The sequence below is a fragment of the Musa acuminata genome, chromosome BXJ3-4 (assembly GCF_036884655.1).
Source record: "Musa acuminata AAA Group cultivar baxijiao chromosome BXJ3-4, Cavendish_Baxijiao_AAA, whole genome shotgun sequence".
Classification (NCBI taxonomy): Eukaryota; Viridiplantae; Streptophyta; class Magnoliopsida; order Zingiberales; family Musaceae; genus Musa; species Musa acuminata.
This window is the reverse complement of record NC_088352.1, coordinates 34,487,490-34,509,075: the sequence shown is the minus strand read 5'-3', so window position 1 is coordinate 34,509,075 and position 21,586 is coordinate 34,487,490. Positions and strand designations below refer to the sequence as shown.

The 21,586-nt window shown below is 41.6% G+C and overlaps 4 protein-coding genes and 1 long non-coding RNA gene across 10 annotated transcripts; 3 read left to right on the top strand and 2 right to left on the bottom strand.

Annotated features, from left to right (window-relative positions):
* Positions 1-189: 189 nt before the first annotated feature.
* On the bottom strand, positions 190-5,941 carry LOC135637051 (probable trehalose-phosphate phosphatase G). Of its 4 annotated transcripts, none has more exons than XM_065149399.1 (13): positions 5,878-5,941; positions 5,707-5,790; positions 4,271-4,383; positions 3,700-4,188; positions 3,449-3,589; positions 3,240-3,311; positions 3,019-3,147; positions 2,789-2,845; positions 2,606-2,707; positions 2,448-2,525; positions 2,226-2,366; positions 2,055-2,147; positions 190-1,970 (listed from the first exon to the last, which is right to left on the bottom strand). In XM_065149399.1, the coding sequence occupies exons 4-13, from the start codon at positions 3,991-3,993 to the stop codon at positions 1,887-1,889; spliced, it is 1,191 nt and encodes a 396-aa protein (XP_065005471.1). In that variant the 5' UTR covers positions 3,994-4,188; positions 4,271-4,383; positions 5,707-5,790; positions 5,878-5,941; the 3' UTR covers positions 190-1,886. The 4 variants fall into 4 exon arrangements, with proteins under 4 accessions (XP_065005471.1, XP_065005470.1, XP_065005469.1 ...); XM_065149398.1 differs by having other exon boundaries at positions 190-1,838; positions 1,886-1,970; positions 5,707-5,913; XM_065149397.1 differs by having other exon boundaries at positions 5,707-5,913.
* On the top strand, positions 522-1,536 carry LOC135637052 (uncharacterized). Its single transcript, XM_065149401.1, has one exon. It carries the CDS (start codon positions 522-524, stop codon positions 1,401-1,403), a length of 882 nt encoding a protein of 293 aa, XP_065005473.1. The 3' UTR covers positions 1,404-1,536.
* A 2,071-nt stretch (positions 5,942-8,012) lies between the features above and the next one.
* LOC135634622 (uncharacterized) lies at positions 8,013-10,802 on the bottom strand. 2 transcript variants are annotated; one of them, XR_010495410.1, is made up of 4 exons: positions 10,462-10,802; positions 9,072-9,389; positions 8,920-8,995; positions 8,013-8,616 (listed from the first exon to the last, which is right to left on the bottom strand). It is a non-coding gene; the product is annotated as an uncharacterized LOC135634622 (long non-coding RNA). The 2 variants fall into 2 exon arrangements; XR_010495409.1 differs by having other exon boundaries at positions 9,072-10,802.
* Positions 10,803-11,113: 311 nt separating this feature from the next.
* LOC135584047 (pentatricopeptide repeat-containing protein At5g62370-like) lies at positions 11,114-16,311 on the top strand. Of its 2 annotated transcripts, none has more exons than XM_065145060.1 (5): positions 11,114-14,069; positions 14,473-14,609; positions 14,826-15,049; positions 15,575-15,722; positions 15,800-16,311. In XM_065145060.1, exon 1 carries the CDS (start codon positions 11,114-11,116, stop codon positions 13,886-13,888), a length of 2,775 nt encoding a protein of 924 aa, XP_065001132.1. In that variant the 3' UTR covers positions 13,889-14,069; positions 14,473-14,609; positions 14,826-15,049; positions 15,575-15,722; positions 15,800-16,311. The 2 variants fall into 2 exon arrangements, with proteins under 2 accessions (XP_065001132.1, XP_065001131.1); XM_065145059.1 differs by having other exon boundaries at positions 11,114-14,163.
* Positions 16,312-18,873: 2,562 nt separating this feature from the next.
* Positions 18,874-20,029, top strand: LOC135637233 (auxin-responsive protein SAUR36-like). Its single transcript, XM_065149799.1, has one exon. The coding sequence runs from the start codon at positions 19,278-19,280 to the stop codon at positions 19,860-19,862; it is 585 nt and encodes a 194-aa protein (XP_065005871.1). The 5' UTR covers positions 18,874-19,277; the 3' UTR covers positions 19,863-20,029.
* Positions 20,030-21,586: the final 1,557 nt, after the last annotated feature.

The window sequence follows — 21,586 nt, the reverse complement described above, 5'->3', positions numbered from 1 at the left end:
TATATATATATATATATATATATATATATATATATATATATATATATATATATATATATTGATAAAGATTTTTTAATAGATTATTTTAAATATATTGATAAAAATCTATCTTTATGATTTATTCTTTGAAAAGATATATATATATATATTAAAATTATATAAAAAACATAATCATATGAGAAAAGAAAGTAAAACAAAAAAAGTAACATTAACAGCAATCGGCCACTTGTTCCCAATGCTTATCCCAACTACACTTTACCCAACCGACCATAAGTGTGGTGGAAAATAAATTGAGCTCCACCTAAAGCAAACCCATAAACGAAAACCCACCGCCCTAGCTTACATTACCAAGAGGATCGACCACTCACCGCCACGACCTCCTCCTCCTCTAACCTTCTTCTTCATCGGCTCTCTCCTTCTCTTTTGTGGTCTGCTTCGTTACTTCTATTCTGTTTTTGGCCGTCACATCCGTCACCGTCGACATTGTATTGGGCCGACATAGCCGTCACCGTCGCTGTTAAATGGCGACGGGGTGGGTGAAGTCACTGCACTGCAAGTCTAACGCCGTGGAAGATGTCGTGTACTCCCCGATGCGGTCATCTTCGTCTTCTTCTTCTGCTAAGAAGCCGCTGCTCTCCTCCGTTTCCTGCAGTAGCGCATCTCACACCGTTAAAGACGTCATCTTGCTGGCCCCTAACTACCCTTCCTGCTCCTCCTCGATTCCGAAGAAGCCCCGGCACAACACGAGGCCCAAATCCAAGCACAAACCAAGAACACCCCGCCCGTGCGCGTCGCCGCCGTCGGTGTCTGCGTCCGAGCTAGTGGGGCGCGCCCGCGCGGAGCCCATCCCCACGCTAACGGAGCTGCCGGCAGGCCACTCGTCGAGGCGGGTCGTGGAGATCATCTTCAGCTCGAGCTGGTGCTCCTCCGGGGCAGGCGGAGTCGACGGCTCGGCGGCGGCGTTCCCGAGCGAGATCGAGATGCTGTTCCGGGTCCACAACCCGGCCCGGACGGTGGCGCGGTTCGAGGAGCACCGGGCGTCGGTTCGCGCCCGGGCCGACGACGCGCGCTGCGCCGCCGACGGGAACGAGATGATGCGGTTCCACAGCGGCCGCGCCGGGGGCGTGGTCTACGACGCGGGGGTGGCGCGCAGCGCGGTGTGGTCGGCGGGGAGGAAGGTGGAGGGGGTGCGGACCTTCGCGGGCAGCGGCGGGGCGCACGCGAGCGGGGGCGGCGGGGCCGGGCGGAGGGGGATGCTGGTGTGCCGGGTCATCGCGGGCCGAGTCAGAGGAGAGTCAGACCCCGAGCGGGAGGCCGATTCGGTGAGCCTGGGGAACGGGGAGCTCCTGGTATTTGATCCCAGGGCAGTCCTCCCCTGCTTCCTTATCATCTATAAGCTCTAAACGTAAGCTCCCATCATTATTTCCACCCATCATATCGTCGTAATCTCCTTATCATTTCTTGTGGAATGTGGAATGCTTCGTTGATGTAAACTTTCATATGGATATATAATATTTTCTCCTTTATTGTTCGTTACGTAATTTCCTTTATGCAATCATTGAGGGTCACTCTTGGTATTCTTTGCTCGTGTTCAAAGAAACTGTCGTTTTGTTGTTGGTACTTCAATTAGCCATTAGCTCCTAATAGACTCAAATCTTAAATTACGATTTGAGATGAACCTGTTTCAAAGCTAAATTACGATTAACAAATGACTTGCCAAAAGTTGCTCCTGCATTCAACATTGGATGACCAGAACATATACTGAATTAACAAGTAGAAACGGGGGAACATGGCCATTGAACTTGACAACAATTAACAAATGCAGAATAAAAAGATGATCATATATATATATATATATATATATATATATATATATATATGATGGCTTATGATTTAGTTATATGATCTTTGGTTTGTAATAATGCTTGGGACTTGTTCCATCTCACGAGGGACTTGAGAAATTCTAGTACCTGCAAGAGAAGAATAGCGAGTATTATATTCACGTACCACACGTACAATGGAAGTAAATGGGGAACGAACAGATATTAAGTCACCTCAGACGGGTCTCTGAGAGAGTAGAAGGCATTAGTTTCTTTAGGTAGGGTGGATACCAGTATACCAAATCCACGGTTACTCTCCCTCAAGACCTGCCAAGTTTCGAATTATAAGAAAGAAAATATAACAAAACTAGCGTAATTTCGAGTAACAAGTTTCTTCTATTATACCTTGAATGCATCCTCATCGGTACGATCATCTCCAACGTATATCGCAAGTACATCATCACGATGGCTAAGCCCGAGTGATTCGAGAAGAAACTCGACAGCTTTACCTTTATTCCAGTCAATCACAGGACGGACCTCTAAAACCTGAAGAAAGAAGAAGAATCAATCTTACAAGAGTTCATAGAAATCTTCTCAACTTTTTTCTGGCCTAAAGTTTGTGTTCACCTTCCGCCCATGGGTGACTCGCAAACGTGGGAAACCCTTTAGAAAGCCAAAAACACGCTTTCCAACTTCTTCCCACATCTGAAAGATACATAAAAATCATCAGGTGCAAATTCTTCTTTTAGGTTGGGTAACTAAAAAAAAGCTTTTACTTCTTTTACCTTCTCGTCAACGTTGCGGTAATGCACAGAGACGCAGAACTTGTTACTCTCGACTTTGACACCTATAATATCTTTGGTGATCTCATCGAGAGAGTCGTACACCTATCATTCAAAACAATCTTTCAGGAATAATAATATGGATGACAGGAACTAGTAGTCGTTGAAGATGGCAGCCAGTCCTACCTCATTGATCATTGGCAGAAACTCGCTAGCAGGCTGGAATAGGTGGACCTCTTTACCCTGTTACCAAGAATGAATCAGCAGCTAGATAGCAAGCCAACAATAATGTAGAATTTTCTTTCTTAGATGCTGAATTATGAATATAACATCATCATTTGTTCGAACCATAACCATGGTTAAACAAGATATTTAACAGGATCACAAATACAAACTGCATGTCGTGTTAGTTCAACCTGCTCATCAGTTGTTCCGATGCAGCCTGGATGGTCATCAACAGACTCAGATTCTCTGATTGGGCCCATTATGTCCATCCCATGACTGCCAGCATAATGCAGCTCTGATAGCCTCACAAATTCGTAGACCTAGAACGAACAAGTGTTTTCTTAATATCATTAAATAACACGTTAAAGTGTATTCATTTATATATAATTACCACCCAAATAAAAAGCATTACCTTGTCACGGGACCTCCCACTAATAATTGCAGTTGGGAAGTACTCGGCAACTTTTTTTACAGTGCTTCGCATCTGAAACAAATTAAATGATCACAATGAAGAAAAATAAAACCCTAAACAGCAGACGAGAGATTAAATATTGTTTACTACACTAACCGTTATTTGGTTAGTGTAGTAAACAAGTTTGTGCAAGTAGGAAATCAACTCACCGCAACAGACATAAATGCATGGTCAGGGTTGTCGACAATAGGTGAAAGAGTTCCATCATAGTCCAAAAACAATACAATATTCTTGCATTTAGCATAAGTTGTGATGAGGTGAAACTTAGTTAAAGCGGATGGATAGCTCATCTGCAGAAAGAGTGCAAACAAATATGAGGTTATTCAAAATGTTTTTTTTATGACACTATAAAAATTCCATAGGGTAGCAGTTTTAATAAACAACAGCAGCATAAACTCACCATCCAGGTGCGGTACGCAGCATCAGTTTCGTCTGGTTGAGATTCAGAGGTGAAATCTTTGTTCATTAACTTTTTGCGAGGAGGTGATGAAGATTTCATCGCGTCCAGCCAACCAGTGGCTCGGACATCATCAAGTTTACCAGCTTTTCTTCTGGGAATCTGTAAATACAAACCAGAAGACGAGTACGGTGCTGCTACCGGGGAATATGGTGTTAAGTTAGATGGCAAGCCCAATCTTGACTTGCTCAAAGGTACAGGATCAGTGAGAACAGGGGAACTGTGGTTCATATCCATGGATTCAAGACCACCAACAAAGTTATGTTCAATAGTATGATATCTGACAGCCAGCTCTCACAGAATTAATCAGCCTCTGTTTTTCTTTTTTTTGTATATTTATCCGACCCTCTTATCAATGAAAAACCACCTCTTCAATGTCTTCTTGTCAGTTGAATTGTGCATACAGTCCATCAAGCAGACGCTACTTGAAAACTGAGAAAGATTTGTCCGATTAAACAGTAAAAATATTTATTTTTTGGAGAATGAAGAAAATGAAGATAAACGCAGTGTATACCTTATCATTGCAACAACTATAAAGCATTTACACAAGGCAATTTGATCATTTGAATTTGTATGTTGTCATCAAGAAGAACCAATCGTTTATCACTTTAACCAGCAGAACCTATGCTGTACAAATTGGAAAAAACACCAAATTATTGATTTAAAAGATCACCAAATGAAATTCTTGTGGGAAAGAATCGATAGTAATAGTAGGACCATTACAGTGGCAAACTTAGGTTTTACAATATAAAAAAGGACTAATAGAATACTGGCATTACAATAGTACTAAAAATGTCTGACACATGCTCATTTTCCTGGATTTATACATGCACAATATCTACCCAATCAGCATATAAGGAGCTATAATTATGAAAATTTATGGAATATGCGCACATTGATGCTCAATTAGAAATTGGTACCAACCCTGTTCAAGTAGTATTTAAGGCTAAGCACCATGTCACGGATGAAATTAATTTAATCTTGTAATCTTCTAAGAATCTGCTTATAAATTAATTCATTCAACCAGATTGGACGCATCACACAAACAAAGACATAATATAGCAATATTTAAGAGCCTCGCCAAATGCTGACAAGATGAATAACAAGCTAGAAAACGAGTCAAGTTGATAAAAAGGTCATTAAAAAAACCACGACGATGATGTTGAATAACGTGAAATGGAAACATCATTTTTCATAATTTTATAATTTGGTCTTAAACTTTTCTCCCACACAAACACCCATGATCATACACACAAAGAGTCACATTTAAGAGAAAGTCTATTCCCATCAGCTTTTAAGAAAAGATAATCTCAAAGGGAAAATATTTATAAAAACGTCCGCCGTCAATTGGATCAAAACAAAGAGCAGATTTGGCGGTTGGGGAACTGGCAATCAAAATCAGATTCACCGTGCTGATTCCGGTGGCAATTAAATCTATCGTTGTTAATTACTGTTAGTTATTATATCGATTTATTACGTAACAAGGAAGCACCGAAGATGGGGCTCATCATCCGGGTAACGATAGAAGGCGGAAACCACGGGCTGCCTCGGAAACCAAGGCGGAGAAACGCGAAAGAAGGCACGCCATCACCCAAACAGTGGTCTTGGCTGCCCAATGAAGTCTCCAACACATCACCAACTGCAGCAAAACGAATCCAAGAAAACCAAACTACGCAAAAGAAATCGGACTTAAACCCCGAAAAAAGGAGCGATTAGCCTTTAAAACAACCTCCATCAAAGAAATAATCAAAACGATGAACAAAAAAATAGCCAAAACATCACCGTCCAATCAAAAAAAGGAGCAAAGAAAAGCTACAATTATATTCGTTTTCTCCCACGGCATAAATCGAACGATTGTATGAACAAACAAACCCGTCACCGAGAAAGAAACCAAAGTTGCCGAGAAGACATTGCTTCTGGATCGATGCAACAAAAAAAGGAAAAGCTCACCTGATTACAGCAAGGGATGTCAAGTCAAACGCGATCGAGCCGCTTCGCCGATGAGATCTGACGAGCTATAGCCAAATCGACACCCTAAAAACGAATCGAGGAGGAGGCGAGAAGATCAATCGCTAGGGAATCGCAACGAACAATAAACAATCGGAGATAAGGGAATATTACAGAGATCGGGGAGAGAAGAAGAAGAGAAGAGATCAGCGTTCGGGCGAGGCGCCTTATTTATAGCGTTCCTCGTTGCGACAAAGAGGGAGAGAGAAGCGTGCTCTTCGAGGTAACTTACGATTGCGAAAAATATTGTTATTAATGTTATTATTTATTACGATATCCTAATTAATTACATATGAAAGGATGGCATTAAATAGAAGCGAGAAATCTATGATGTTTAACGCTCTTCCCGTATTGGTAACAAAATCACGCTCTTCCCGGTGAACGTAGCTGAAAAGAGACCCACATTGGCATCAATGCTTCCTGTTGCCACGCTGTCAACCGTGATTCACGGTTCAGCTTTCTTGCTCACGTTGGTTCGCCAAGTTCGCTACTCGGTGATGGGCTCCATCCCAGAAAGCGAGCGGAGATCCGTGACTCCTGCGTGGGCAAAGACGGCTGATCCCTGCCATGGTTTTGGTGGTCTGAGATCTGGGTACCGAAGTGGGTGTTTTTGGCGGTCGATGTCCGCTGCGAGGGCCTCCGCGACTCTCGCGACCGCCCGCGTCCGCTGACGGCCGCGTGGACGCACGCCGTACGCGTCTCGACGTGGCCACGTGTCGTCGGGCTGGAGCTGGGCCCCGCGCTCGCTTTCGCCTTAGCTGCCCTCCCCTTCAATTATTTACGAACCCACAACGATACCGGTCCTACGCAAGCTCACCTAGTTCGGGTTGGCGAGCCAATCAACTTGATGGGTAAGTTTCTTGGGGCTGGACGGGTGTGCCTTTCTTATGCGCGCGTCCCTTCTTTGACCGCTTCGCCTACCCGTGTGACCCAACCGGTCACGTGGGAAGAGAGATCCCGCCGGGGCGCTCGCCGTCGAACTGGTAGCGGTCGGATGCTCCGCGGTCAAAAGCTGCTCTGTCTTCTTCATCACTGTTCCATGGAGGAGAGGACAGGGACATTAAACTACCAAACAATACAAACCGCCACCAAAAGAAAGAGTGCTCTCTGGGGCCGATTGCCAAAAGTTACTGACCTTTTCTGCGGCTTCGATTGGTCAATGATGCTAATGTCTCAAAAGCTTGGGTCCAAAGCATTTGTTGTTCTGCTGCAGTAGAACTTTCATGGATGGCACCAACGTGGAAGTCCTGCCTAAGACTTCTTCTCATCAATATTTAATGATCGTGGTGGTCTTCGATCGATCTGTCGGCGCATGCCATCGAATTCTTTGCCTGTGAGGCTTCGTTGATGGTTCGCGAGAGTTGCTGGATTCGGACGCTCCGCCATTCACCACGCTCGAAGTCTAAGCATTCGCGCGCATTCCCTGCTTCGATTATTGATCCCCGTAGCGGTGGCGCTTTTCCGTTGCCTGTGTCTGCAATATCTTTTCTCCGTTCTGAATGAGAGAGCAACGTTGCGTGCGGGTCATTTTCTTTCTTATCTGTGCTTTGCGTTGCCTACGACAATTTGCATCTCTCAGCTCTCAGCGACAGGAAATGGCAGCGAATCCGCCTCGGATCCACGATGGCGGCTTGTCGCGGACGGAGTCACGACGACGACGGGAGGGGGCCCGCCGGGCCCACGAGCCAACCGCCGATGATTTGTGTTTTCGGTGGGGCTCGACGTGGCGGTGACGCCGCTACCACCATCGTCGGGGCTTTGACTCGGAGATGACGCGGAGCCAACTCCTGCGACGTCGAAAGAGTCAATACCGTCAGAACATTTACAGACGTTGAACTCACTAATTTTGTTGTTGAATTGTACGTCAAATTAAATTATGATGCGCTAAATCCAATGCTTGTATGATAATATATCAAATGCAAAATCTTTGTAGCCACATATGTCAGGGCATCAGCCGTGTACAATTGGGTTGTGATGTTTTGATCAGCTACGCTGACAGGTAGGGGAGGGAATATTGCATTCCAAGAATCCATGATGAATTGGTTGCTAAGCTCTCACAGTCATGGCCAGCTCACATAGCAGTCGCACGGCAAATGGAGACAATAGCAAGGATTAGATGTTCATATAATTTCATATACTGCATGTGTTAGGGTGGATGTTTGAGATCAGGGAGTGCAAGACACTAATATTAATGCATTTTATACACAATACCCAAAATGTGGATAAGCATCAAACACTGGCATTTTAGTTTCTTCAACAGGATTAGAACCTGGCATATATTTTTAGTGATCAATACATGAATGATACAAGGAAGGTTAATATACGAGGTTTGGAATTCGTCGGTCATCAGACTGCAAAGGAGCAACTTTACAATCATGTTCATGAATTCGGGAGAGTTAACAGAGAACTTTTCTCTTCAAGTTGAAAGCAATTACTTCCCGCTCTGCTTTTGTTGCGCCGACAAATTAGGTCAGAAGCTCTTCCGTGAGATGTTGAGGAGATGGGAGACACTGGCATCTGTGGTTGAGCTATGTCCAAGTTTTTGTATGCCCCATCAGAAATGTAATAGATATGTCAAGACTAAATGGCTCTGTCATGTTTTGGGTCCTCAAGAACACCCCAACAACTCCAATGCTGCAGCAAATGAATCAACATGTGAGATGGGGCACGAGACGATGAACTTTACAACACTGGTATGGCCCTGGGGACCCGTATCACTGCTCTGTTTTCTTCATGGCACAACAAATTCTTAGGACCATGCTGATAATTCTAGCAACAGCTACACCATGGCCTCATCTTAAAAGCAGTCTAGGGTAGCTGTCTTCAGTGTCTTCTTCTAGATATTTCTGGGATCTGCACAACAACAATATTTTCTTGAGAGCAACATAGAAAATGCTCCATTTAAATGGAATACGAGGAACAAGTTGGAACACTGAGAATTTAGGAAATGGAATTTGGAGCTTCCACTCGAATGGAAAAGGTTATGGATTTTCTATCCTTCAAGTGCTTGCTCCTTGGTATGGGTTCAGTTGATCATGGTCTTCGACTCTTAACAACACAACACTATGTACAACCAAATCTGAAACACCAATTCTATGAAAAGGCATAAAGTTAAATGAAACCAAGAACTGAAAATTGGACTGTCCAATTACTTACCAGACGATCTTAAATTTTGTTTGTCGAGCTGGGTTTGTTGGCCCGATAATAAACATCATCGAGAATCTTGAATATCCTAGCAAGGAGCGTCAAGTTAGCAATTTCACGATTCTTTCATAAGTATAGAAAATAGAGTACTTATATAAATATACCATGTGAGGTACTTGTATGCATATACCAAGTAAAGCCTGCTGTGTCTCAGCCTCTCTGGAGAAGGAGAAACAGCATTTTGTTAATCCAAATCCCGGCAGCTAATGTTTGCAAACAAATCATTGGCTGATCCCCATAGTGAGAGCAATCTCCTCATTCAAAATATCATCAGATTAGTGGAATATTCTTTGACACTCAGGATAATATAAATGTAGGACAACTCAGTGCATGAGGCTGCCGCCAAGGTGGAGTTTGAGGAGCTTAGTCTTCCCTCCATAAATCTAAAGGTTGTTTCTGGGGTTCGAAGTCCATCACCTATGCTGCAAAAGAGCAACTTCACCATATTGTTAAGGCTCACTCTGAGTGGTGATTGCAGCTTGATAAATTGAAAAAGAGGCTTACCGCAGTCATATTAGAGTGGTGACTGCAGAAAGAAAAAAATTATCCGTAACTGGGAGTATCTTTCTTGAATATCAATTCTTGAACGAGTTTATTGGTCCAATGACAACCAAAAATATCTATCAATCATGACATTTTCATCTGGTGTATCGGTTCATTAATATGCATGCAACATATGTTGTCTACACCTCTTCAAGACTCTCTCAACATATTTTTTATAATCAAGATGTCAACCAAGATTTCTCCCATCTAGTTTTGTATCTCTACCTCAGATGTTAATATGCATTAACATCATATATGAATTTTTCCTTTCATGAGATGGGTTTTGGGATGAACTGTGATAGAGTAAACTTGAGCATTTATAATATGATGTCTCAAAAAATGAGTCAGAATCATATAAGACTCTTTCTCCAAGTCATGATTGTAGGATTATACCATGATGATGAGAGATCCAGCAGTAATAAATAGTATGCTCTTTGTTAAATGAGTTCAAATGCATGCACACACACACACACACAGAAAGTTTTGCTCAGAAATGGTCATTGACTATCTCAGAAAAAAATTTCCAATTTATTAGAATCTACATGATGCAATGATCATCGTTATGCCTATAATGGATATAAGATCAAAACCATATTTCTAGTGCATCACAATGTCTTCAGATGAATGAATTCTAACATAAGGACCTTTTCAAATGTACTGGTGTCGAACATAGTGAGAACAAGTATGACCTCCAACACACTAAGAGAAAGCTTTGCTCAGATATGGTCATTGACTATCTCAGAAAAGTTGAAAGCTTTGCCCATATATGGTAATTGATCATCTCAGAGAAGTTCTCCAAGGTATTACAATAATCTACATGATGTAATGATCATCGATACGCCTATAATCGGTATAAGGTGACAAACGCATATCATGCGCATCACATTGTCTTTCGATGAATGAATCCTCTGTAAATGTACTGGTGTAGAACATAGCAAGAACAAGAATCACCTTCACACTGGTAAAAGATAACCCTCTATAGCTGAGCTGATAGGTGATAGGAAATAAACCCACGATCAGGTGGCCTAGAACCCTTCTTCTTCTTCTTGCGACCAACGTGATTTGAGAGAGAAAGAGCCATGAAGTTTAGGATTTCATGATGGTTCCTTCGGTTTCTTCGAGTGAGGAGCGGAAGAAGACGAGGGAGGAGGAGGAGAGACTTGCCCGTGGACTCGCGCAGCATCTTGCCTTGAAGCGAAGGTGTTCGACCAAAGTACTCCTGGTTTGGGTTTGGGATGGGGGAGGACGGCCCGGCTTGGCATATAACCGGTTGGGGTTTTCTCGAGTCAAGTTGGAGGAACCAAGTCGGCTTAGATTCTTAACTTAGACTCGATGCAGATCCACTGATTCCATGTTGGGTCCGAATCGATTTGAACCCTCTCCCCTCAATTGTAACATCTCTACCGTCCGTTTACGGTATACTTAAGAATGAACCGTGGATCTGAAGCGAGTTCGTAGAGGGCAGTATCCTAACCCAATCTGGTTGGACGCGTAGAACAGGTGAAGTGGCGGCGGACTCTTCTTGCTCGCTGCCGGCTCGTCTCTCTCTCTCCCGCGATGCTCGTCCCCCTTTGTGCCCTTTCCCTGCGGCGGCCGCCACCAGATGTTCGCGTCGAAGACTCGCATCCTCTGCTCCGTCAGAAGAAAGCTCATATATTCTCGCTTCTCCTATTCGGCCGCCGCCTCCGTCTCCTCTTCCCTTCCCATCTCCGACTCCGACACGCCGCCTCCCTACGAGGACATCCCCGCTGCCCACGGGTCCCTCTGCCTCTCCCTCCTCCTCCGCCTCGTCCGCCGCGGCTTGCTCTCCGCCGCGTGTTCCGTCCTCGACCGCATCGTGACGAGGTTGCCCCTCTCCGACGCCACCGCGGCGGTCGACCTCGTGGCGTTCCTCGGCCTCTCCCCTGACCATGGACGCCTCATACGCTCCCTCGTTTACTCCGAACAGTTTCTAAAGGCCGAAGCTCTCTTCGCGCACGCCACCAGCGGTGCACTCTCCGATGATCCCTCTGTGCTGGATGCCATCATAGAATGTCTTTGCAAGATGGGGAAGTTGGTAGAGGCCAAATTCCATCTGGACCAGATGATAAAACTTCGAACTTTGCCATCGCAGAGGACGTATAACGCATTGCTGCGCGCGCTCTTTACGGAAGCAAAGTTCTTGGAAGCTGTGGACCTCTTCTTGCTAATGGCAGGCGCCGGCGTTTACCCTTATTTATTGTGTTATAATCTATTAATCCCTAATTTGTGTTCAAAGGGTTACTTGGGTCAGGCACGTTACCTGTTTGATACAATGATCGTCACAGGCTTGCACCCTGCTGCCCATGTGTATAAGTCCTTAATCTGTGGATATTGTAAGGAGGGAAGGTTGGAACCGGCTCTGGATATTTTCAAGGCAATGAAGGAAAATACTTTCTTGAAGCCAGATTCCTATGCCTACAATTCCCTGATGCATTGCTTCCTGAAACTTGGTTGTGTTGATTCAGCATTGGAGCTGTACAATGAAATGATTGAGACCGGATTGCAACCTAATGTGGTGACTCACAGTATGATGATCTGTTGGTACTGCAGGAACCACAAGCTGGATTGTGCTTTGAAGCTGCTTGATATGACCTTTAGACATGGTTTAGTTCCTGATGTCCAATGCTTCAGAGTTGTGACAACAGCGCTTTGCAAGGAAAACAGATTGGTAGAAGCTGAGCAGTTGTTTGATAAGATGTTGGAAAGTGGTCTCATCCCAGATCCTATGATGTTTGTTTTGCTGATTCAGAATTTTCCGAAAGGTTATGGATTTAAATTTCTTTGGAAGACTCTGCAGGCTATAGCTAAGGCAAACAGTAGTGCTGATAATTTATATTCCTCAGTACTTTCCATTTGTAGTTCAGATGAAAAGTCTCTAAAAGAAATAGCAGTTCTACTTGACGAGATCATGAAGTGTAATGTGCTTCCTATTGATGTGGTTCTTAATATGATGATAAGCACCATGTGTGCAGAAGGAAAACTTGGTGTTGCTTATTGTTTGATGGACCAAATGGTTAGTTCTGGCTGTGAACCTTCAATTTCAACATACAATTTTCTACTAAAATGCCTATGCAAAGAGAACCAGATGGACGACGTTCGACTACTCCTGAACCTAATGCACAGCAGGGGAGTGGTAGGGAATGAGGCTACTTATTCCATTGTGATACATGCATATGGAAAACTTGGGGACATAGACTCAGCTTTTGAATCATTTGATCAGATGATTGATCAAGGTGTTGAGCCTAATGTCGTTATCTATGACTCGATAATCAGTTGTCTGTGCAGGATGGGAAGGCCAAGGGCAGCTGAGCTAGTGTTTGACAGAATGATAGGAGGAGGGGTCATGCCTGATGAAGCTGCCTATACTACTCTTCTAAATGGTTACTCTAAAATTGGCAGGCCTTTTGATGCTTGTCGCCTTTTTGATGAGATGATAGATCAGGGTTTGCAGCCTAGCTCCCATGCCTATAGTGCACTTATAAACGGACTAATAAAAAGAAACATGTTTAGAAAAGCCTGCCATTATCTGGATAAGATGTTGATGGATGGGTTTCTTCCAGATACAGTTCTCTATACAATGCTATTTAGTCAGTTCTTCAAGAAAGGGGACGTATCCTTAGCCCTGGATCTAGTCGACTTGATGATGAGAAACCAGATTGAACCTGATCTGATTACCTATGGATCATTAGTTAGTGGGCTTTGCAGAAATGTCTTGCATCGAAATAGAATGCCTCCTCCATTGTCTTGGAAACTGGAAGACGCAAGATGCATGCTTTTCAGGTTGCTGCCACAGAAAACTGTGTGCCTAGAAAAGATAGAACACAGGGATTATTGCAGATCAACTGCACAAACGATTGAGCTTGCGTTAAATATAATGCAAGATCTAGCGGACAGTGGGATGATGCCAGATCTTCATGTTTATAATGGAATGCTCAATGGATTATGTCGAGCTAACATGATTCAAGATGCTTATGATTTGGTTACACTAATGCAGAAAGTTGGCATCATTCCCAACCAGGTGACCTTTACAATTTTAATGAATGCCCACATCAGAGTAGGTGAGATTGACCGTGCTGTTCAGTTATTCAACCACATGAATGGAGATACACATGTTCCTGATAAAATCTCCTATGACACATTAATTAAGGGTTTTTGCAAGGCTGGAAGAGTTGATGAGGCTCTGTCGCTTGTTAAAATGATGCAGAAAAGAGGCTTTTGCCCAAGCAATACTGCATATGATACACTAGCTGAATCTCTGTTTCTTAGTTCTTCCACTGACCTTGCCATCAAGCTGCTTGAGGAGATGCTTTCTAATGGTTATGTGCCACGGCCTAGTAATTTTTATAAGTTGATCTGATTTCTCTCTGAAAGTAATTTGTTTGAGGCTCTTAGATTTTTTAATATGATGCTGAAAAGAGGAAAAAGTCCGGATCAGGAAACAAAGATGCATTTGGTTGAAATGTGTTTCAGGCATGGACTATTTGACATGGCTTTTGAGATTGAAGGAAACACATTAATCCATGAGAACTCTCGACGGAGTGAGTGCCATTAAGCATCAAAAGTTATTGGAATCGTGCCTGAAATTTTTGAATGCTTAATTGATTTTCGTCCTTCATTAACCTTCTATTTAAGGTAATGAAATTCTTTGATGTATGGAAACTTGCACTCTGTATTAGACACATGTTGGTTATGATGCATATGGGATCCTCTTTCAAGGTATCTGATATCTAATTAGTAAATGCTTCATGGATTACTTAGGATAACTGCTTATCCATTTTATTTAAGTGTTGGTAATGCATCTTTCTGCTAGGAATTTTTGTCGAAAATGCATGATCAGTCATGATCATGAATGAGAATTTCTGTATTTTTGAGAGCATATCATGTCCATAAAATCTGTAACCAATTCCAATAAGTGTGTATGGTTTTTTTTCTCTTTTGCAGGACAATTACATAAGCTGACAATTAAATTGTCAAGCGGCATGGGCGTAAGTTCCAGGCTTGTGCTAATGAAAGGACAAGAAGAACCTGGATGCTGCTCTTCAAATGAAAGAATTCAAGTTGCACGATAACTATTTCAGGTTTGTATGCTGGAACATTTTGTGTGGTAGAGAAACAGCCACCAACAGAATGATCATTAGCAAGTCTGGACAGGAAATAAATGTATAGTCCATATAAATGACAGTTAACCTGCAACTTAATTCAACATTTCAGGTTCATCCATGCACTTCAGCAATTTCTAGTTCATCTGCATGATGATTGCCAACTACTATAACAATTCTTTTGGCATCCATTAGGTTATTGTTTGATCAAGTTCTATTTGACGAACAATTCAAATGAATGAGGACCACGTCCAATAGACAAGGGAGTGAATTATGTTGCTGTCAGTCACCCTCTACATGATGAAGCGTGTTCCATGTGGTGCTCAATGGAAGTTGAACAGTGATATGCTAGACATGAGAAGCAGTGGTGAAGGCACACTGTGGTTAACTCCCAGTGGTTAAATAAATATCCATTTTTGGTGAGCACTACATCTTTGTGGTATAGCTGTCATATAATTGTTCATGTATTGGATTACTGGGATTAATATACATACAGTACAGAATATTGCTCCCTGGTGTGCTATTTTTGCTTGTCAGTTATTAAATTCTTGTATCTATTTAGGGTGTTTCATTGTCCTCTTTCCGGTGGATTATACCTAACAGAGGTGTTTGTTCTTTCTATATCTATTATGGCCTTTACAAACCAATATTTGTGATTTTGCCTCAGAATTCTATGCTATGATTAGTTTAGGCATGTGTATCAAAGAAATAGGGTCCATGTACTGCAACCTTTTTCTTACTGACGGAGTAATTAGTTCGTAAAACTTTGCTAGGTTACTATGGTAGCAGTTTATTGCAAAATCATGATATGCATATTTTAAAAACCTTACTGGTTGTAGCATCAATGAACCCCATGGTAAGATATTGTATATTGTACTGTCCTGTAATGAATGATTTGGAGTTACAGGTTACTATCTGAAGTCACAATTACTTGCTGCCTGCAGGTGCGCTTATTAAGTGGGAGTTCAGCAATAAAAAGGAGACCGAATCAGGAAGCTTCTCTATATTCTTTTATTCAACAATTGCTTGCACGTATATTTGGGAATTTGGATGTGGTGGAGATGATTGCCTTTGCTTGCATGTAAATGTTAGGTATTCGCAGGTTCTCAGGCCTTTTCTCTTTTATATGAGTGTAGATATACATCTCAAACGCTTGTGGCAACTTGCAGGTACCGGCATCTTCAACAATGATGTGTCTTGCACCGGCATCGGTCTTGTACACCCCGTTTGTGAATGTTGTCATTTTAATTGGGGTTAATGTTTGCCTATGCCTCGACTAGAGACAAACCGTTTCGGCCTTTTCCTGGTAGTCAGTTGCAATGCTTCTCAAAAGGGACAAATAGTGGGATCGTTAGGTAGCTTCAAAGGCACTGCATTGTTATTTGGACTGGGCGGAAAAGGTTCCTATATAAGCTGTTCTACACATCACAAGTGCTTATTTTATCTATGTTACCTGGGACCATTGGAGTGGGTACAAGAAATTTCTTACTACAGTACTTTGAGGCAAGGGCCCTCCACCCTATGTATCTAATACACATCTTAATGTATTCATACATGCATGTTACTGTAGAATTATGGATAGTTTTCTTGCTATTGTAGACTGCTTCAAGCCGTCGATCTGCCTTTATACACTGGAACTGAAGTACATAATTGCGTATGTGGAACATACTCATCTCGGTGATGTCGATGTTATCGTTCTCTGTTGCCCCATGTTTTGTCCATGCATTCCATCTCATGCTTTGTCATGTTGACGTGTCTCTTCCTCTCCTATTTCTTGGCTTTTATATGCAATTCATTTGAGACTTTTGCTGTGATGTTTGTCGAGATTGATGTCGGATTAGATAAGAAAGATGTGGACTCACAACATATCTTTTCTTCCCTTATGAAGTTGACTTCTGTTATGAGATTAGCATCAAGGTTTTAAATATGGTTTCGATGTTTGTTTCCGCAACCTATTATTGAATGTATCCGATTGATGTTTGATATTATTGAATGTATCCAATTGATGTTTAAAACTATGGTTTGCACCATCTTTAATTTCTTCAGTACCTTAAATGTATCCAAGTGTTTGTCTTTAGTTTCTCTGTTTCCCTTTCATCTATGTCATCATAAACATGGGGACAATTAGGTCAAGGCAGCAAAATCCAACACTGCTGAGTCGGAAGCCACCCGAATCTATTCGTACTGGCAGACGATCCCAACGTTTATAATCTTTTCATCACGCGTTCATCCAATCTCATCATGACTCAACGTTGCAATCACCACACAAGTCGGATCGGATCCATTATGGATCCATAAACCATTAGGATATGCCACCGTACGGCAACGCACGGCGTGTCCTTCTCGTGCTTGACACTGAGAGCAATGGAGGCTCCCTGACTTTGACTAGATTTCATGTCGGATTGAGATGGTGGAGCTGTTTCACGCCCCCCAATCTTGTCTTCATCATCCAAACAATCATCATATTAAGCGATTTAGAAGAACTCGAGGTTCTGTTGCCATGCCCACATAGCAAACTCGATCTTCTTGGTTGGCACAGTGTCTTTCTTGTTAGGTTGCAAGCTGGGGGACAGCATGAGGAGTAAAGATAGGGACACGCATGCATTCCGGCCACCTGCTTCACCAACACTTGCCTCGTGTCTCGTGTTGGACGAGATAAATCATGCCGAGTGCCGGCGAAGGCAATCAATGATGTTTGTGGGACTTCTCTGTGTCATGTTCGTTCTACTCCTCGCTCGTCTGATGTATCTTATATTAGATACACAGAATTTGAATTGGCAAGATTTAGATTCACTGCATGCAGAGATCTTCTCCTCGTGATAAGGCTGGATTCTGTCCTTCTTGCTTTAGATAGATACTACATGAGAGATTTCCTAAGAAAAATCTTCAGTTTTAGGTTGCTTTTATTGTTATCATTTTTAAAAGATCAGAAAAACTTATTGCTTTATTATGAAATAATTTATTAGGTTGTTTTTATTGTTTTTATTTTATAAAATCATTAATATGATATTTTGAATCATTTTGGATGAGAATTATGATATAAGATTTAATTTTATTAATTGTCATGAATTTAGGTCTAAAGATTTTTTAAAAAAAATATTTGAATTTAAATCGATTCAGCGTTACAATATTTTTGAATAGAGTCATAAATTTTTTTGTTTATAATGTTTTTTAATAGAACTATGATGCACTTATAATGCACCAAATTTTCTATCATTATTTCATAATAAATTATTATAAATAGTACAAGATTTTTTTAATAAAAAAATTTTAGACCTAAATTCTAGAAAATTAATAAAATTAAATCTTTTATCATAATTCTCATCCAAAATAATTCAAAATTTCATAATAACACTAAGCCTATAGTAGGGTTGATATTTATCATTACTAAAAATTTTAATTAATTAAAATGAGTTATAATGTTTTAACTAAATGACAAAAAAATTCACAAATGCGTTTTATATTATCATTCTTTAATAAATAAAATAAGCATTTATCAGATTAAATTTAAGGTCACATAAAAGAAAAAAAGGATTTATCATCCTTTATTTTGAAATATTTTTAAAATTCATTTATATTTTATGAAACTTAATGCATAAGTTTAATAATTAATATTTATGAAAATTTAAATTAATTAAATATTGATTTACAATATTTTTTTTAGTTCAGTAATTAATAAAATACTAAACCAAAAATACTGATAAGTGGTTCGGCTTAACATCAAACCGATTTAATTGGTTTCCTCGTTTTATTATTATTATTATTATTATTATTATTATTATTATTATTATTATTATTATTATTGTTGTTGTTGTTTTAAAAGGAAGAAGCTATCAATCATATCACACACAATGATTGTGAGTAATTGAGTACTATGATCGGTTGCAGTGATGGCAAAGAGAGATGATGGGATGCTTAGCATTAGCAGAGAAGTATCAACATGTTGGTGTTGAATGGGAGAGGCATTAGCAGTTGGTGGGAAGCTTCTATTCCCTTAATTCTGGTCTTGCTTTTACTGTTCCATCCCATGCAAGGCAACATCTCTCTCTCTCTCTCTCTCTCTCTCTCTCTCTCTCTCTCTCTCTCGCCTGCATACGAAGAGTATTATTAGGCTCGGCAGTTTACTCTGTGGGCAAGAATTATCCCTGCAAGTGTAATTACCATATGGGCATGCCAATTAAGGAAGATATGAATCAATCATAAAAGAGAAGAAGAGAATACATCACTTGCAGTTCTTACGTCTCTTCTTCGTTTGAGACTTGGGAATTGGGACTCGAAAACAAACGACATGATGCAAAGGCTCACTATTGATTGACCTTCCTTTGCTCTACTTATACTTTCTCTGGTCTTTACTGCACATTTGAGCCTCAGCAACCCGACCTCCTCCTCCTTTTCTTCCTCCTCTTTCCTTTCTCTCTTCTACTATACTCTTTCTACACAACAAAGCCTCTCTCTCTCTCTCTCTCTCTCTCCTTCTTTCGCTGACAGAAGAAGAGAGTTCGTGCTGATTAGTTCCACAACAAAAGTAAGAAGCAGAGACAAGGAAGGGATGACCAACACCTCTGGTTTCTTTGAAGCTGCTGAGTAACACTACGTCGTTTTCTTCCTTCTTCTTCTTCTTCTTCTTCTTCTTCGTGTAACTTAGTTATGAAGAGGTATAGAGGATTCAAGTTGGGGCGGCGGCTCGTGAGAGTTTGGCGATGGGTCCTCCACCGCCGGAGCCGTCGCGTCCCCAGGAGCTACCTCCGCCTCGACTCCACCACCGACTCCATCTCAAAATCCCTCCTTTCCGGGCCTTCGACGACGATGACGACAAAGCTCGTCCACTGGGGCCGCCATCTCGCCAGCCGCCTACGCCGCGGCCGGAGCGCAGGAGGAGGAGGATCAGGATCGCGGCGCATGGTTTGTGCCCGGGGCTCCGCTGACGAGGTGATGTTCGGGGCGGGAGTGCCGTTGCTGGAGAGGGAGGGCGGGCGGGGTTGGACGCCGCCGCCGAAGGGGCACCTGGCGGTGTACGTCGGCGGGGAGAAGGAGGGTGGGCCACCACGCAGATACATGGTGCCGGTGATCTACTTCAACCACCCCATGTTCGGGGAGCTGCTGCGGGAGTCGGAGGAGGAGTTCGGGTTCCACCACCCCGGCGGCATCACCATCCCCTGCCCCGCCGCCAAATTCGAGCTTGTCCGGACGCGGATCGCCGCCGCCGCACACAACAACAAGCTCCGCCGCTGATGCCGCCCCAGTCCTCCCGTAATCCATCGCATCACTGTTGTCTTGGAAACATTTCCTTTTTGGAACTGTTCTTTTTCTCGTGCCAGCAATCCTTTTTAGTCTTTTAGGATTAGCTTCTTATAATCTTGCCATGTTCTTGAATGAGAATCACAGTACTTCTTTTCTCACTCTTCGTCTTCGCATTGCAATTATACTTTCATAAATCAAGGAGAATTCCAAGGAAAAGTAGTAAATTGAGGGAGTGAAAGGATGTTGAATTTGGATGGAAGAGAAACTGTATTCTGCAATGAAAAAAATCGAAGAGAAATAATTTATGATTAGAGGGAGAGAAAAATCAATCTAAGCAAGCAAATCTATTCCTTTTTCTTTTACCAAAAGGAATTGGCTGGCAGCAGGTAGATGATGTCCCGATGACCAAATCTGCTGCAACAATTACTTGGTCATTTCATGAGGAAAGATCAAAAAAGCTGTTCTTAATTCTTTTCTACTGCATGATCACTGTCACCACACAAATCAATTCTTTTACTGTTGCAAGATTACGTGTGTCTGTCACTTTTGTCTTCTGTACAGGAAGCTGGGCAGAGCAATTGCTTCGGTGGAACTGCTGTTGCTTTGTGAGCACTAGTTATCATCTCATTCTCTATCTGTTCTACTTCTCAGAGTACAAGTTGAAGAATATTATTATCATGTTTGATGGATTCTGCAAAACTTCCATAGTGTTGTGTTGCCATAGTGGCCAACTTCTTCATGCAAACAATGTACTGCTTTGGTGTCCACTAAGCAGAAAAAATATTCTAACTTATACTTTATTCTAATATATATATATATATATATATATATATATATATGAAGGATTTAGCAAGCTCTTTTCACCAGATTTACCATCTGTGGTCTGATAACATCTCAAGTTGATTAATGGGTAGTTTCATGTTTTCAAACCAATGCAACAACAACAATACAATACAATTGTTTCAGCAGATAGTTTGAAGTGATTGAGAATGCAATAATGTTTATCCTGTGGAACAGTGATGACATCAATTGTAATCATTGAGATCAATTATTATGGGTGACAAAAAATTAATCTCAGAAAAGAGACTTCTTTTGCCCTTTTTTTTGTGAGAAAAAAGCAAAAAAGAAAAAGACAAGCTAAAAAAATGACACCCAACTCATAATAATAAATCATGACATCTCACTTCATTTTATTGGCTTAAACTGATAAAGCTGATCTATCTTTTCACACCTTATCAAACACTGTTCCTCAAAGCTGATCTAACTTTTGATCACAAAGACAAGGGTCAAATTTTCTCTCTTTTTTTTTTGTATCTTTGATGAAGAAAAAGAAGCTCGTCTGCTAAGGAACATCCCTCCCTTTATTTCAGGACAAGTTGCCATTAGTTCTGCTTTCTTTCAGGGTAAACAAAAGATTGATTGATGACATTAAACTTGATCAGCATCTGATGCATGATACAGTGATGGACCCCAATCATGTTGGCATTTGGTGAAAGACTGGTCTTACAAGACTTGGAATCACTATCTAATCTTCTCTCTGCTTTCTCTATGAATATGACATAGAAGTTAACACTGCATCCTTCCACAGACTTGGTCTTCTGCTGCAGTTTTCTTTCCCCACAGAATGAATGAAGAGGTCTGAAGATTATTGTTTGATTGATGGAGTAGGATGAATCAGTGGTTTTCTCAATCCATCACTTTCCATCTTCTTCATT